Source organism: Marmota flaviventris, chromosome 2, assembly GCF_047511675.1.
Source record: "Marmota flaviventris isolate mMarFla1 chromosome 2, mMarFla1.hap1, whole genome shotgun sequence".
Taxonomy (NCBI): domain Eukaryota; kingdom Metazoa; phylum Chordata; class Mammalia; order Rodentia; family Sciuridae; genus Marmota; species Marmota flaviventris.
The window spans coordinates 29183936-29198328 of NC_092499.1; the positions used below are offsets into that span (position 1 = coordinate 29183936).

Sequence of the window (14393 nt, forward strand, 5' to 3'; positions counted from 1 at the left end):
GCCAATAAGAGGCTTTTGAAGGGGCGTAGAGCCCAGAAGGGGTGTAGTAGCACTGCCACCGCCGCCTTTATCTCCGCTTCTGTTTCCTTCTGCCTAGCTAAGAAGATGACTGTAGGAAGGTCTGCAGGATCCCCTGATGGGGCAGAGTGGACAAGTCAGGTGAGGAGAGAAAGAAGAGAGGTAGCAGGGCTGCGCTTAGGAAACGAATCCCTAAGTGAGGAAACTGTTTGGCGTTGCCTTGGAGACAGAAGGCAGGGGCATGTCACCGAGGGGTTGGGGGTTAAAATTGGCAGCATTTAGGCCTTGGGAGGCGGATTCTTGTCTTCGGGATTCGAACTACTTGTGCCATGCTCTTGGACAACAACAGTGGAATTCAGTTTTTGCTTGTCCTCTCATCTATATTATGACAGTTGTTGTCCCTATGTTGTAAAAGAGAATACAGAGGCATAGGAAGATTAAGAAATTTGCCCTCAAATCCACATAGAGACAAAAAGTAGGTTAGTAGTTAGGGGAATTAGGGAATGTCTACTAAAGGGTATGGAGGTTTTTTTTTGGGGGGGGGGGGGCAGGGCGATGAAGATGTTCTAAAATTTGTTGTGATAGTTGCATAACTCGGAACTAAAACCCATCAGATTATGCTCTTTGAATGAATTGTATGCTATGGAAATTAAATATCAACAACGATGTTTTTTTTTTTTAAAGAAATTTGCCCGAGACAACTGCTCTTCAGTAACATAGCCAGGACTACAGCATATACACAGCTTTGCCTCAGAATCTAGCATTCTATCACAGTTGGACCTTACAGAACCCAGTGAAACCAAATATATCCCCTGGAGGAATGCAGTGTCCTGCCTTCAGTTGATTTGCCTTTTGCAACCATTCATCTTCTACATCCTGGCTCCATGCCAACCTCTCAAAGGACATCTAATGCCACCATGCTCCAGTCACAGTGGCTCTCTTTCTTATATAAGATTCAAGTCTTTTCCTTTCCAGGATCCTGCATCAAGGCCTTTACCTTTGCTGTTCCTTGACTCCAGAATATTCTTACCTCAAATCTTAGCAAAACTGGTTCCTTTTCATTAATTGGGTGTCAATCCAAAACTCCTCCATAATGAGAAAATAAAAATCAGCTCAGGACTGAGAAAGCACAGATATCCCCAGCTTATGACGGTTCATCTAATGATTTTACAACTTTACAATGGTAGGAAAGCACTAAGTATTCAGTAGAAACCACATTTCACATTTTGAATTTTGATCTTTACCCTAACTAGCAATATCATACTCTCTCCATACTGGTAGAGAGACAGAGAGCTATAGCTCCCAGTTAGTGACACAGTTGTAAGGATGAATAACATAATCTATAGTATGCTGTGTTGCTAAGCTAGGACATTCATTAAATTGGGTGTATTAGATGCATTTGTTTTTTTACTTATTAACAGTTTACAATGGGATTATCTGGACATAACCCCATCATACGTCAAGGAACATTTGTATCCCCCAGACCATAACAGACACAGATAAAGCCAGCTGCAAAATCAGCAGGAAATAGTGTTTCTCTTGGGGCCATAATATAGCTACAAAATTACTAACACCCCTTCTTCTAAATGATAATGCTTACTTAACAGTTACTTACCTATCCCTGCAGGGAAAAAAAATGCTCAATTACCCACTCACTAAACCATTCCCATGTTGGGTGTGGTGACACACACCTGTAATCCCAGCCGCTCTGGAGGCTGAGGCAGGAGAATCACAAATTCCAACCCAACCTGGGCAATTTATCAAGACTTTCTCAAAATAAAAAGTTTAAAAAAGGGGCTGGATATAGCTCAGTGAAAGAGTTCTTCTGGGTTCAATCCCCAGTACTACAAAACAACAAAAACCCAATACCAAAAGAAAAGGTTAAATTGTTCCTACTTCATGACTGCACCCATCCTCTTATGACCTTCCTAAGACAAGCCAACACTAAAACCCTGCCACTAATACGCACACACCAGGTTCCTTATTGTTTCCCATGATGTACTATAATTAATAAACATCACTCTGATTATTGATATATTCCTAGTGACTCTAATAGATTTTATCAACATAAAAGTTTTCCATAAGTAACCCATCACTCTATAACCTCAGTGTTTATGGTTTTATTTGAATATGTGATCTTATTAAATTTTCTGTCTCCTCTCACTAGAATGTAAGCTTCTTGAGAATAGAGACTTTGTTTGTCTTGTTTTCAGTCCAGTGTGTTAGATATCCAACAGATATTTTCTATATGAATGAATGAATGAAGTTTTGTTGTTGTCATTTTCCAGTGCTGGGGACAAATCCGATCCTTGAGCATGCTAGGCAAGCTTTCTACCACTGAGCTACACCCCTAGCCCCTGAATAAATTATTTAAAAGTTGGTTGGGTGTCTCATTTTCTAGGATGTCACTCTTTCCATTAGACTACATTGTCCTATTAATCATCCATTTCTAGTGATAGAATAGAAATTAGTTAGAACATGAGAAAAGCAGGGGCCTAAACAGGGCAACAAGAGAAGAACAACGGGTAAATCTCAAGGAAAGTGGGTACAGAGTGTGCCCAAGGTCCTGGGTAGGATTCCTAGAATGCATGGGTCAGAATGCATGGTGCAGGTTAGGGGGTCTGCTTACTGTACTGCAGGGATAGGGAACATGCTTTAGCTCTTTGCTTCCCTTTCCTGCCCTACAACCAAGCACATCTGTATACCAGGATGTGAAATTTCTTTAGAGCAAGGAACACATTTGTTCCTCTTATCCCTAATATACTAAGACTTATTCAAAGTGAAATTAATCATTATGTTTTGAAGATTGTAGAAATTATAGTTTAACTCACAGTTTATTTCTGTTCCATTTTAGATACTTTCCCCCCAATCCTCCTCTGACACGGAGGCAGAAGACAAACTGTCTGGGGATGGTATGGTTTTACCCAGGGCTGGAAAACTCCATGAGCTCTTCAGCCTAGAGGATGAGACAGAGTCCACCTCTGTCTCAACTGGAAGCTTTTATGACTCCCTACAGGTTCTAAAGCAAAGGGACAAACAGGGTCTGTTGGAGTCCCTTTTTCAGGCTGACTCAGACAGTGATAAGAACATCTCTGAAGATGATGAGGTCCTAGAGAATTTCTTCCAGGACAAGGGCAGGGGGAAGCCACAGATCCAGTACCCTGGATCTCAGAGGTAAGGCTCTACAGTCAACAGCTACCCCACTCCACCACTCTGGGGCAGTCATGCCATGTCTCTGGGCTATATCTTCCTTTGTCAGGTAGAGACCATGTCTGCAAATTTCTACTTAGGCAGGGTCTGGCTCATAATCAGGTTTTGAGTCCAACCAACTGTTTTGATTCCTACCAGCAATCCTAAATCATTGTGGGCAACTCTTAGTTCAATGAAACATTAGAATTGATTAAAGGAATGTCTTTCCTAAACAACCCTTTCCCCAAGAATGACAAGGTATATTGACCTTGGCCAACTCGGCTATGTGATGCATACTTTAGCTCATTTAGTATTTGCTTTCTCCTCCCAGTAACCTTATAAGTGGATATTATATTTGTCACTCTACATATGAGGAAATTCATAATCTTAAGGTTTGAAGCAGGTCTTTAACTTAGATCTAATTCTAAATTCCTGCTTTGACCCATTGCACTGTTTTCTCTGTCATATGCAAATAAGAGTGCAAACATGGCAGTTTGTGGATCAATTCTGAGAACGTTTCTACTAGGCTGCTAGGATTGCCTGTGGGAAGAGTGGGGAGGCCTCATGGAAGAGTTATGGGTATAGAGGCTTATGGGGCTGTGAGATCAGGCTGAGAAGCTAGCTGTGGCTTGCCTGGCAAAGAGGCCTGGGGAAGAGGATCAGGAAACAGCAGGGCCTCCTGACTGCCCAGTCCTCCACACACAGACCTGCTCTCTCCCACAGGTGTGACTCCACAAGGCGCTGCAGCTCCCTGAACAGCCTTTCTTCAGGTCTTCCAAAGGCTCAGGCCCAGCCGCCCTCAGGCTCCAAGCCTGACTCCCAGCACAGAAGTGTCAGCTCCTGGACATCGTCCATCACCGTCCCTCAACCATTCTGCATGACACTGCGGGAGGCCCAAAAGAAAGCTCAGTGGCTGGCTTCACCTGCCTCCTTTGAGCAGAAGAGGCAGCAGGCCCAGAGGCAGGGCCAAGAGGAGGCTGAGTGCCACAGACAGTTCCGGGCACAGCCTGTACCTGCACATGTCTACCTACCCCTCTACCAGGACATCATGGAGCGTAGGGAGGCCCAGAGACAGGCAGGGATCCAGAAGAGGAAGGAACTGCTTCTCTCATCCTTAAGGCCCTTCAGCTTCCTGGAGAAGGAGGAGCAGCGAAAGGAAGCTGCACGACAGAGAGACCTGGCTGCCACAGTGAAGGCTACGGTCCCCCCAAAGAAGGCCATAAGAAGGATCCCCAAGTCCATTCTGGAACCAGCCCTTGGAGACAAACTCGAGGGTAAAGATATCCTTGCCACCTGCCGCCTCCTGCTTGTGGGTACCAAAAGACCCAGTTGGTTAGTCGGCTTGGCTTGGAGATGAGCTCTCTGGGTGGACCCATTAGAGGCTGCAGGCTCAATGTAGGCCATGAGGGAGGGTTAAAAAATACATGTGAATAAGGGCCTCAGGCTTTATTCATTCCACAGCCACATATGGTACTTACCAGGCACTGTTCTCAGATGAATAAGCAAACATGGAGTTTGTAGACATGTGAAGAGGCAGATAATAGAAAAATAATTATAAATGGGATAAATCATTTGTGATCTCAGCTATTTGGGAAGCTGAGGTGGGAGGATTCAAGTTCCAGGCCAGTGTAGACAATTTAGCAAGACTCTATCTTAAAATAAAAAATAAAAGGGCTGGGGGATATAGCTCAGTGGCAAAGCACCCCTGAATTTAATCCCCAGTACCCTTCCCCCATTTTTTTTTTTCTCTTTAAGGAGATGAGAGCTCTTTCCCTCTCCCTGCTGCATGTGCCCACAAGCCCTGGTGGAGGTCACCTCCAGTCTAAGACAACATGTGGCTGGGCCTTCACTGGGCTTTCAACAGGCAGAGAAATAAATGGCTATCATGTTACACTGAGATTTTGCCTTCCCCAAATTTTTAAAATAAAATTTTAATTAAAATGACTAGGAATATAGCTGAGTGGTAGAACACCCTGGGTTCAATCCCCAGTACCACAGAACAGCCGCAAAAACAAATGGGATGAGTCATTTGTAAGAATTAAAGGGAGGAAGCATTGAGCATACAATAAAAGTACCTAATTCAGTGTGTGGTGAGGAGAGAGAGAAGTTCAGGAGGGATCCAGAGAAAGTGAGCTCTGGGGTGATCCTGACAGAGGAACCATAGTTAATTTGGTGAAGAGGGAGGAGGAAGAGCCAAGTAGAGATGTGGCCTGGAGGTAGATGGAAGCTGAGAGGATCAGAGAAGGGTGACAAGGGAGGAAGGATAGGTATAAGAAAGCTCTGAGGGGACTTGCTGGCCACTTGGATGAGTTTGGATTCCATCCCAAGGGCACTGGCAGGTTTTAAGTAGGGTGGCTCATGATCAGATACACAGTTCAGAAAGATCACTTGCTATTGTAGATAATTAAAGGTGGCAGCAAAACTGGAGAGATGTTGATCTTATAGGCCACTTCAACAATTCAGTTTAGACAGCATGAAACTAACAGTGGGGATGAAGGAAAGAGAGAGGCTAGAGAAAGGCTAAAGAGGAAGATACAGAAAGTTTGATAGGAGAGAGGGAAGACTCGACAATTGTTTGGGCAAAGGGTGTGGGCATTTGAGTGGCTGGAGAGAAGCAGGGGGATGGCCTGATTTCCCCTGCTTTGTCTCTAAAGAGGAAGTTGTAGAAAGTGCCCAACAAGCATAAATGGTAGCTGTTTCTGCAGTATGACTAGCATGGGCAGTGGTGGCCTGGTCACTGTATACTAATGACATTCCAGAAAAGAGAAAAAAAAGCAAACTCATTTTTGAAAAATTTTTAAGTTTGTAAAATTTTGCCATTTCTTTATATTGTGGCCAAATGCAGGTTTCCCACAGGATGTCAGTGGGTTTACAGTGTTCCTGAAAAGTTAACAGTTGACTTCACACTACTGCTGGTGCTTTGGTGTGAAGCTTGGTCTGTATGTACTCATCACTGCCCTGATTCTTTCTCCACAGAAGCCGAGCTCCTCAGAAAAATTCGCATCCAGATGAGGGCCCTGGACATGCTCCGGAAGGCCTCCTCCCCTGTTGCCTCCTCTAGTAGCCGGGCTGATTCACAGCCCCGCACAGCTGCCCGAACCCAGGAGAAAAAGCTTGGCTTTCTGCAGCCTGACTTTGGATTCCAACCTCAGGTGAATCCTGTTGTTCCTGACCATGAGGGTCTATATCAAGCCTTCCAGAGAAGAGCTGCCAAGAGAAAGGAAACCCGGGAGGCAACTCGCAACAAGCCCTTCTTGCTGAGGACCGCCAACCTGCGTCATTCTCCAAGATCCTGTGATGCTTCCACCACTGAAGGAAGGAGGGTGAGGGCCCAGGGAACTGTGGGAGGGCCAGGACCTCCTGGGGCATGAAATGCATGATGGGCCTGGGGCTTGAAGGAAAGCACTTCTCATGACATTTTTCTACCTTAACTCTCTCTCTTTTTTTTTTTTTTTTTTAGAGAGAGAATTTTAATATTTATTTTTTAGTTTTTCGGCGGACACAACATCTTTGTTTTGTATGTGGTGCTGAGGATCGAACCTGGGCCACACGCATGCCAGGCAAGCACGCTACTGCTTGAGCCACATCCCCAGCCCAACCTTAACTCTTTTTTCCCCCAGCCTTTTTAAAATTTTGAGACAGGGTCTTACTAAGCTGCTAAGACTGACCTTCAACTTGGGATCCTTCTGTCTCAGCCTCCTGTGTCTAGGCATATCAGTTGTAAGCAGATCCACATTCCTGCAAATTTAAGACCTCAGGAGCACTCCTTTTCATTCCCTCTATCTAGAAGGATTTTGCAGATATATGCACAAGCAGGTCTGGAAGGCAGGGAATTGGGATCAATTGCTTGTGTCCCTATACAATTTCCAAGGAAATATCATTTGATAAAAAAACTTTACGGTTATTATCCTAGTCTTGTCCTGGTTACTAACCTTGAGATCTCATTATCTTTGTCTTATTCCTAGGAATAAAATGAAAGATTCTCATTTTCAGTCTTTCACTGAAATTGAATCTCAACTAAGACAGAAACTAGTCATACATGCTATTCCACCAATACCAGCTTTCCTTTCTTCTAGGGTTCCCCAGAGCCACCAGCTACACTCCTAACAAGGAGTCATTCTCTGAGTGGCCTTGCTTCCCTCTCCACCAACACCCTCCCTGTGCATATCACAGATGCCACCAGGAAGAGGGAATCTGCAGTCAGGTGAGTGGTCAGGCTGCATAAGACTCAATGCTCTGATCTGGGTAAAATTCTGGAATCCACCTTCCTGTGAGGCCTTCTCACCTGTCCTCAGAGACACCACAAAGGGGTTGAAAGATTCCTTGATCAGGGCAGGAATACATGTGGTCTCCATGCCTGGGGCTAGCCACCACTCAGTTCTCTAGGGGACTTATTTGGTGCAAGGCACAATGTTAAGGCTGAAGATCCTTTAGAAACCTAAAGTGTAATATCTAGTCTGAAATACAGAAAAGCTCAGATGCTATTACTGTATTTTGTAAAGAGTACTGTGAGGGCACCAGGCAGCCTGGGGCAGGGGTCTCTTGCCTTTTGGAAAAATGTCTGAGATGAAATCTAAAGAATGACAGGGAGTTAGACATATGAAGGCTTGAGAGAAAGAGAGTTCCAGACAGAATAACATGCATAAAAGCCTATACATAAAAAGAGGGTGGTAGCCACAAAGAACAAGAATTCAGAAAAGTGTGATAGCAGGTGGCTGAACCTGTCACAAAGATAATGAAACACTGATTACCTAGAAATGCTCTGAGAGTCATCTTAGGGAGATGTCAGAGTCTGGAAGTAGGAGTTTTTTGTTTGTTTGGTTTTTGCAGTGTTGGGGGCGGGGGATAGAACCAGAGTCTTGAGCATCTGAGCCAAGAACTCTACCACTGAGCTGTACACTCTCCAGCCCAGCCTGTTTATTTTTAACTCTTCAGCTGACCTCATTCTGGTATTGTTCTCTTTGAGCCAGTCCCCCAGGAGAGTTCCTTCTCCTTCAGGCCTCTGAGGTAAAGCAAAGCAGGATAGTCCTGGGAAAGGACTAACATCTAGTACCTCTAAATACCTTCCCATGGGGCTTCCATGGAAGTAGATTTTACTTGGCTCCTGCAGGCAAGAGGGATTGTAGAAATGTACTTAAGATCCACAAGACATAAATGCATCCCTTAAATGCATCAGTTCCTAAAGCCCAATAAGAGTGGCTCATGAACAAGAAGCCAGCCAGCTACGGAGAATACCCACATCTCTGTTCCCACAGTAAGGAATTGGACATTTTCTTTCTTCCCTCCCTTTTTTTGGTACCAGAGATTGAACTCAGGGCACTCAACCACTGAGCCACATCCACAGCCCTATTTTGTATTTTTTTAGAGACAGGGTCTCACTGAATTGTTTAGCATCTTGCCATTGCTGAGACTGTATTTGAACTCAACGATCCTCCTGTCTCAGCCTCTGGTGTGCCACCATGCCCAGCTTCTTCTTTTAAAAACAGTGCTGAGGATCTAACCCAGGATCTCACGCAAGCTAGACAAGTACTTACCACTGAGCTACATCACTAACCCTGGAGTTTGATTTTTTTTTTCCCCCTTGTATGGGAGACTGAAACTTAAGTCCTTGCTCTTGCTAGGCCAGAATTCTACCATTGAGTTACATATTTGACCCTTTATTTTTATTTAGAGACAGGGTCTCAATAAATTGCCCAGACTATCTTCAAACTTTGCAATTCTCCTGCCTCAGCCTTCCGGGTAGTTGGTATTGCAGGCGTGCACCACCACACCTGGCTCAGAATTTGATTAAATTTTCATGCCCTTTCTTAATGAATATACATATCCCAGTGCAGGCCTTAATTTTTTTTCTTTTTGGTAGAACTCGCCATAGAATCTTGTAGAATGGTAATTACACAAACCAAGCGCTGCAGGTTGACCCCAAATTTTCAGTGGGTATTGAAGGAGGCTAATTTCCAGTTCTTTTTATATATGCAAATTGTATTCACAAAGAATCACAACCCGGGGCTAGGTTGTGGCTCAGTGGTAGCATGCTTGCCTAGCATGCATGAGGCACTGGGTTCAATCCTCAGCACTACATAAAAATAAAGACAATAAAGTCCATCAACAACTAAAAAGATACTATTAAAAAAAAAAAAACAACTAAAAAGATATTAAAAAAAATAAACACAAACCCAAATACCTTCCTGCACACTGTTTACAGTGTTCAAGGGCAGAGATTCTGGTTCTGATCATGGCTTTCCTGTTGGCATGTTGGAGACTGATCCTCAGACTCCTCCTCTGTAAAAGGGGAGCTTACAGTCTTTACATTATGAGGCCCTTTTGAAGATTACATGAAATGTAATAGTATTTGATTCATGGGTGGGTAGCCCAGCAAATGGTAGTTGTTAATATTGTTTCCAGATAAGTGAGGAACCTATCAGATTTTCTGAGTATTTGGCTATTTAAGGATATACATATCTCGAGTTCAATGAATGAACTTTTCCCATAATGCTGGAAAGGTTTCATTTCCCAATGCATTTAATCCCAGAAGCTTATTGTTCCTGAAAATGGCACCATGGTCAATTATCTGCCTCATTCATAAAAAACAAACAAAAAAACACTTTCCAGAAAGAGTACTACGATTGCTTCTAAATATACCCAGGTTGATTATCTGTACTCTTATTTTTGTTCTCTCCCTTTAGAAGTTCACTTGAAAAAAAAGACAGAGTAGATGAGAGCATTCGGTGGTTGGAGATGCACAAAAAGAAGTGTCAAGCAATGTCTAAATCTGTGACCTTGCGTGCAAAAGCCATGGATCCCCATAAAAGCCTGGAGGAGGTGTTCAAAGAAAAGCTGAAAGAGAACCGGTTAGTGTCAAAAGGGTGCAGGTCTTGGGATCCAACATATGGTTGCCCGGAATATGTGGAGTTATTAAGCTTCTGTGATCACAGGGAGTCAAGAATTTTGCCAGGCAGTTAGGAATTTATAATACACATGGGAGTTAGAATAACTCAACACAACATAAATGAAGGGCATTCTAGATTGAAAAAGATGGAATTCTTTCTAGAAATCTTATCAATTCCAGGAACAATGACCGTAAAAGAGCAAAAGAGTATAAGAAAGAATTGGAGGAAATGAAGAAGAGAATACAAAAGAGACCGTATCTCTTCGAACAAGTTACCAAGGTAAAACTCAACTACCACTCATTTTCTTTTCTGCTTGGATGAGTGTGAGCTTAGAAGTTAAGAAACAATTTTAGTATGTGGGCACTGATCATTTCCTTAAGATTCAGATATTCTAAATCGAAACACCTTTTATTACTACATGTTTCCCCCTTAAATATAGGTCTTCATGGGTTCAGATGCTCACAAACACCCCACAAGGCTCTTTCTAGATTAACTTTGGCTTTCAGGTGAAAGAATCATTTGAAGATATTCTCTAGACTTAAGGGGAAGGTGAACTCAGTTGCGACTTCCCTAAGCAAGTCTGTTCAGCCCACAAAGGAAACCATCCCAGGCAGTTTGAGATCATGTTCTTTATATCCCTTTTCCCTTAGTTTCAGACAATAGTTGGGATTCCACAGTGGCTGGTTCCAGTTTCTGAGTATTAGCTCCATCCTGTAGATATTGCAGGATCTAGGCATGTAGGGGTCCAGGTCCACCCCCTTCCCCAAGCACACCTGTATGCCACCAACACACTGGACTGACTGGGTTTACTTAGCAACTCACATTGTTCAAAATCTCAAGCCGACCTTTCCTCTTTATGTTAATTTGTGTCAAGCAGGTTTAGTCTTTAGATCCCTACAGATTTTTTCAACACACTAGGAAAAACAGAGTACTACAATTTTGCTCTTGAATAATACTTAAACTAAAACAAGCAAAAATTAACATTCACATACAGATTATCATCCTTATGTTAAGAATGTTCTCAATGCACCTTACTTTCTTCTGTCTTGGTGTTCCTAAGAATGGTTTGGTTGCTTTTAAATCATAAACTGCTGGGTGCAGTGGTGCCCATCTATAACCCCAGCAACTCAGTAGGCTGAAGCAGAATCAAAAGTTCAAAGCCAGTCTCAGCAATTTAATGAGGCCCTGAGTTAGCCAGACCCTGTTTCAAAATTTTAAAAAAAGGACTGGAGATGTTACTTAGTGGTAAAGCGCCCTAGGTTTAATCCCCAGTGCCAAAAAATAAGAAAATGAAAATAAATAAAGAACTTTAAATCTTAAAATGGTTTTAGTCCCCCATTTTTCATCTGAGTTTCACTTCATCTCCCACAAATTCAAGTCCTCGTTTTTAAAGGTGTGGTTCCCAAATTAATAGTTGGCTTCTCCTGAAGACATAGAGTTGCTAGAGTTGCAGGCCTCTTCTGCAATTGGAACCGGATTTGAAAAATGATCTGTTTCAAACTAAAGAAATCTAAATCTAATATCAATGGTTATATTTTATTCACAGCCACACTATGCCTAATTCAAATGTGTTGTATGGTGATCCCAGATTTTGATCTCAAAATGAGTGGTTGTTTTAAAGGTTCCTCCCAGTGATGTTGCTGAAGATAACAATTTAGAGCTGCAGAGTGACAGCAGCATCTCAGATTAACATTATGCATTTTAACAAGATCCTCTGGGGCTCAATTGTACATTAAAGCTTGAAAAACATTAATTTTTATGCAAATCTGTCAAGCACTAAGTTTTGGAGGTGGTGGTAGGGACATTATTGTAGAGATACTGATTAAGATGGCAATTCACAAGATAGCTACAGCAGATTAATTTCTATCCTTCAGGACCTTGCCAGGAAAGAAGCAGAACAACGGTATCGAGACACCCTGAAGCAGGCTGGACTGGAGGAAGACTTTGTGAGGAACAAGAGTCGAGGCACCCGGGCTGTACAATGGAAGGAGGAGTCTAATGCCAAGGATTCCCCCAGGTAAAGTGAAAGGGAGAAAAGGATAGCATCTCCATTATTCTCAATTCTGTTTCTCAAGTTCCAGTATATCCTCCACTAATTCCTGTTTTCCCCTTAGACACGGTGCTTTATAGCCAGGCATGGTGGCACATGTGTGCAATCCATAAAATTTGGGATTATTAAGGCAGGAGGATTGCAAGTTCAAGGCCAGCCTCAGCCATTTAGTAAAACCCTGCCTCAGAATATAAAAAGGAGTAGAAATGTAGCTCAGTGGTAAAGTACCCTGGGTTCAATTCCCAAAAACAAAACAGAAATGTCTCTTTATAGCCAAGCATCATATGCCAGTAATCCCAGTGACTCAGGAAGCTAAGGTAGGAGAATCACCAGTTTGAGACCAATCTGGGTAACTTAGTGAGATCTAAGGGGCTGGAGTTGTGGCTCAGTGGTAGAGTGCTTGCCTGGCATATGTGAGGCCCTGGGTTCGATCCTCAGTACCACATATAAATAAATAAAAGACCCACTGACAACTAAAAAATATTAAAAAAAAAAAAAAAAAAAAGAGCTGGACTGCCCTTACTAAGTTCAATCCCTCATACAGGGGGGGGGGAAAAAGTTGAGGCCATTCTTAAACTTTATACATTGCTTCCTTTAATTTAAAATATTCTGTTTCATAATGTTTTCATTTACTTTGCAGCATCTATGAAACTACAAACCTCAGCATCAATGATCCACAGAAGGATTTAGAAGGATCTCTAGAACAGCTTCTAAGCCCCCAAAAAGAATTGGAGGAGCTGTATTATGAATCATCAGACCATCTGAAATCATTGGCCTAATCAGCTCATGTAACATTACTGCTTTTGCGCATCAAATATCTCACTAGGGGTTGAGTCAAGGCAGGCAAAACTTGAGTTTGAATATTGCTACTATTAGAGAATAAGGAAAAGAAGAGTGACAGATAACAGGAATGTTTTTAAAGAATCAAATTAGAGAAGCTCAGGATAGAGGGATCATAACCCAGACCTAAGGGGTCTTACTTTGTACCTGACATTTAAGAGCAACTATAGAAAAAAGAACACAAGCCAAAATGCTAATCAGGGCTGTTCAGGAAACATGAGTGAGTTAAATGGGGTAGATATAAGATAGGAGATAGTAAGGAACCAGAGAGCATAAATCCTGTTAGAATACAGGCCCAGAATTACAACATCAGCTATTGTCATCAGAAGCCAGAAATGTTACAGCTACTTGGGAGATTGAAGCAGGAGGATCACAAGTTCAAGGCTAGCCTCAGAAACTTAGCAAGAACCTGTCTTAACAAAAAAAAAAAAAAAAAAAAAAGGCCAGGGCTGGGGGCTAGAGCTTTAGTGGCAGAGCACTCCCCATGGACTTAATCTCCAGTACCAGACACACACACACACAACACACACACACAACACACACACAAAGCCAGAAATGTGCATCTTGGCAACTAATTAAAAATTATTTAGGCCAGGCATGGTGGCACCCACCTGTAATCCCAGCGGATTGGGAGGCGAGGCAGGGGGATTGAGAGTTCAAAGCCAGCTTCGGCAAAAGTGAGGTACTAAGCAATTCAGACTCTAAATAAAATACAAAATAGGGCTGGAGATGTGGCTCAGTGTTTGAGTGCCCCTGAGTTCAATCCCTGGTATCAGCTGCCAAAGTTATTTTATGTGGGCAAAATAAAACACATCTGTTTACCAGATTTAGCCCATGGGGGATGACAAATTTGCAACCTTTAGTTCAGGGTTTCTTATCCTTAGCACTTGATATTTTGGGATTTTTTTTTTTTTTTTTAATTGGTAGTTATGAGAGGAAGCTGTCCTTTATAGGCAGGATCCCTAGTCTTTACTCACAATATCCCAGTAGCACTTTCTTTTAGTTTGACAACCAAAAGTGTTTCCAGATATTGCCAGATGTCCCCTAGAGGACAAAAACTTCCCAGGGTGAGAATCATCCAATATCAAAGTAAGACTGCAGAAGGCAAACACTGGGATTTTAATTGCCATGAACTGAATCCACATAGCACAAGAGGAGTATGAATATCTTTTTAACAAATTATCTTTCTAGAAAAAATTCAAAATTATCTGTTGTTGTTGCTGTTTTCTCAGATGCAGACATGGTCTTTTCTGATGGTAACAGAAGGATACTCTCAAACAACCATCTGGGTTTGCTAGTTAGAAATGAAGACACTCATGTTTCCTAAGACTCCTCAGTTCTGCTTTACCTCATGGAATCCTAACAATAAATCAGTGTTCTATCTTTAAAGAGAAGGAATGAATTATTTA

The 14393-nt window shown here is 42.5% G+C and overlaps 1 protein-coding gene across 5 annotated transcripts; it reads left to right on the forward strand.

Moving 5' to 3' along the window:
• Window positions 1-32: 32 nt before the first annotated feature.
• Window positions 33-14378, forward strand: Fam161b (FAM161 centrosomal protein B). 5 transcript variants are annotated; one of them, XM_027931497.2, is made up of 10 exons: window positions 33-159; window positions 2873-3192; window positions 3931-4481; window positions 6184-6530; window positions 7284-7411; window positions 9891-10055; window positions 10274-10373; window positions 11969-12111; window positions 12785-12932; window positions 14217-14378. In XM_027931497.2, exons 1-9 carry the CDS (start codon window positions 106-108, stop codon window positions 12921-12923), a joined length of 1947 nt encoding a protein of 648 aa, XP_027787298.2. In that variant the 5' UTR covers window positions 33-105; the 3' UTR covers window positions 12924-12932; window positions 14217-14378. The 5 variants fall into 5 exon arrangements, with proteins under 5 accessions (XP_027787298.2, XP_071463779.1, XP_071463780.1 ...); XM_071607678.1 differs by lacking the exon at window positions 14217-14378 and having other exon boundaries at window positions 12785-14156; XM_071607679.1 differs by lacking the exons at window positions 9891-10055; window positions 14217-14378 and having other exon boundaries at window positions 12785-14156.
• Window positions 14379-14393: the final 15 nt, after the last annotated feature.

Excerpts from the sequence above, each read along its gene's own strand:
- Fam161b (XM_027931497.2), top strand. The coding sequence starts at position 106 with ATGACTGTAGGAAGGTCTGCAGGATCCCCTGATGGGGCAGAGTGGACA. Across the intron at positions 3,193-3,930 it reads CAGTACCCTGGATCTCAGAG|GTGTGACTCCACAAGGCGCT; the intron begins GTAAGGCTCTAC and ends TCTCTCCCACAG. Across the intron at positions 10,374-11,968 it reads TCTTCGAACAAGTTACCAAG|GACCTTGCCAGGAAAGAAGC; the intron begins GTAAAACTCAAC and ends TCTATCCTTCAG.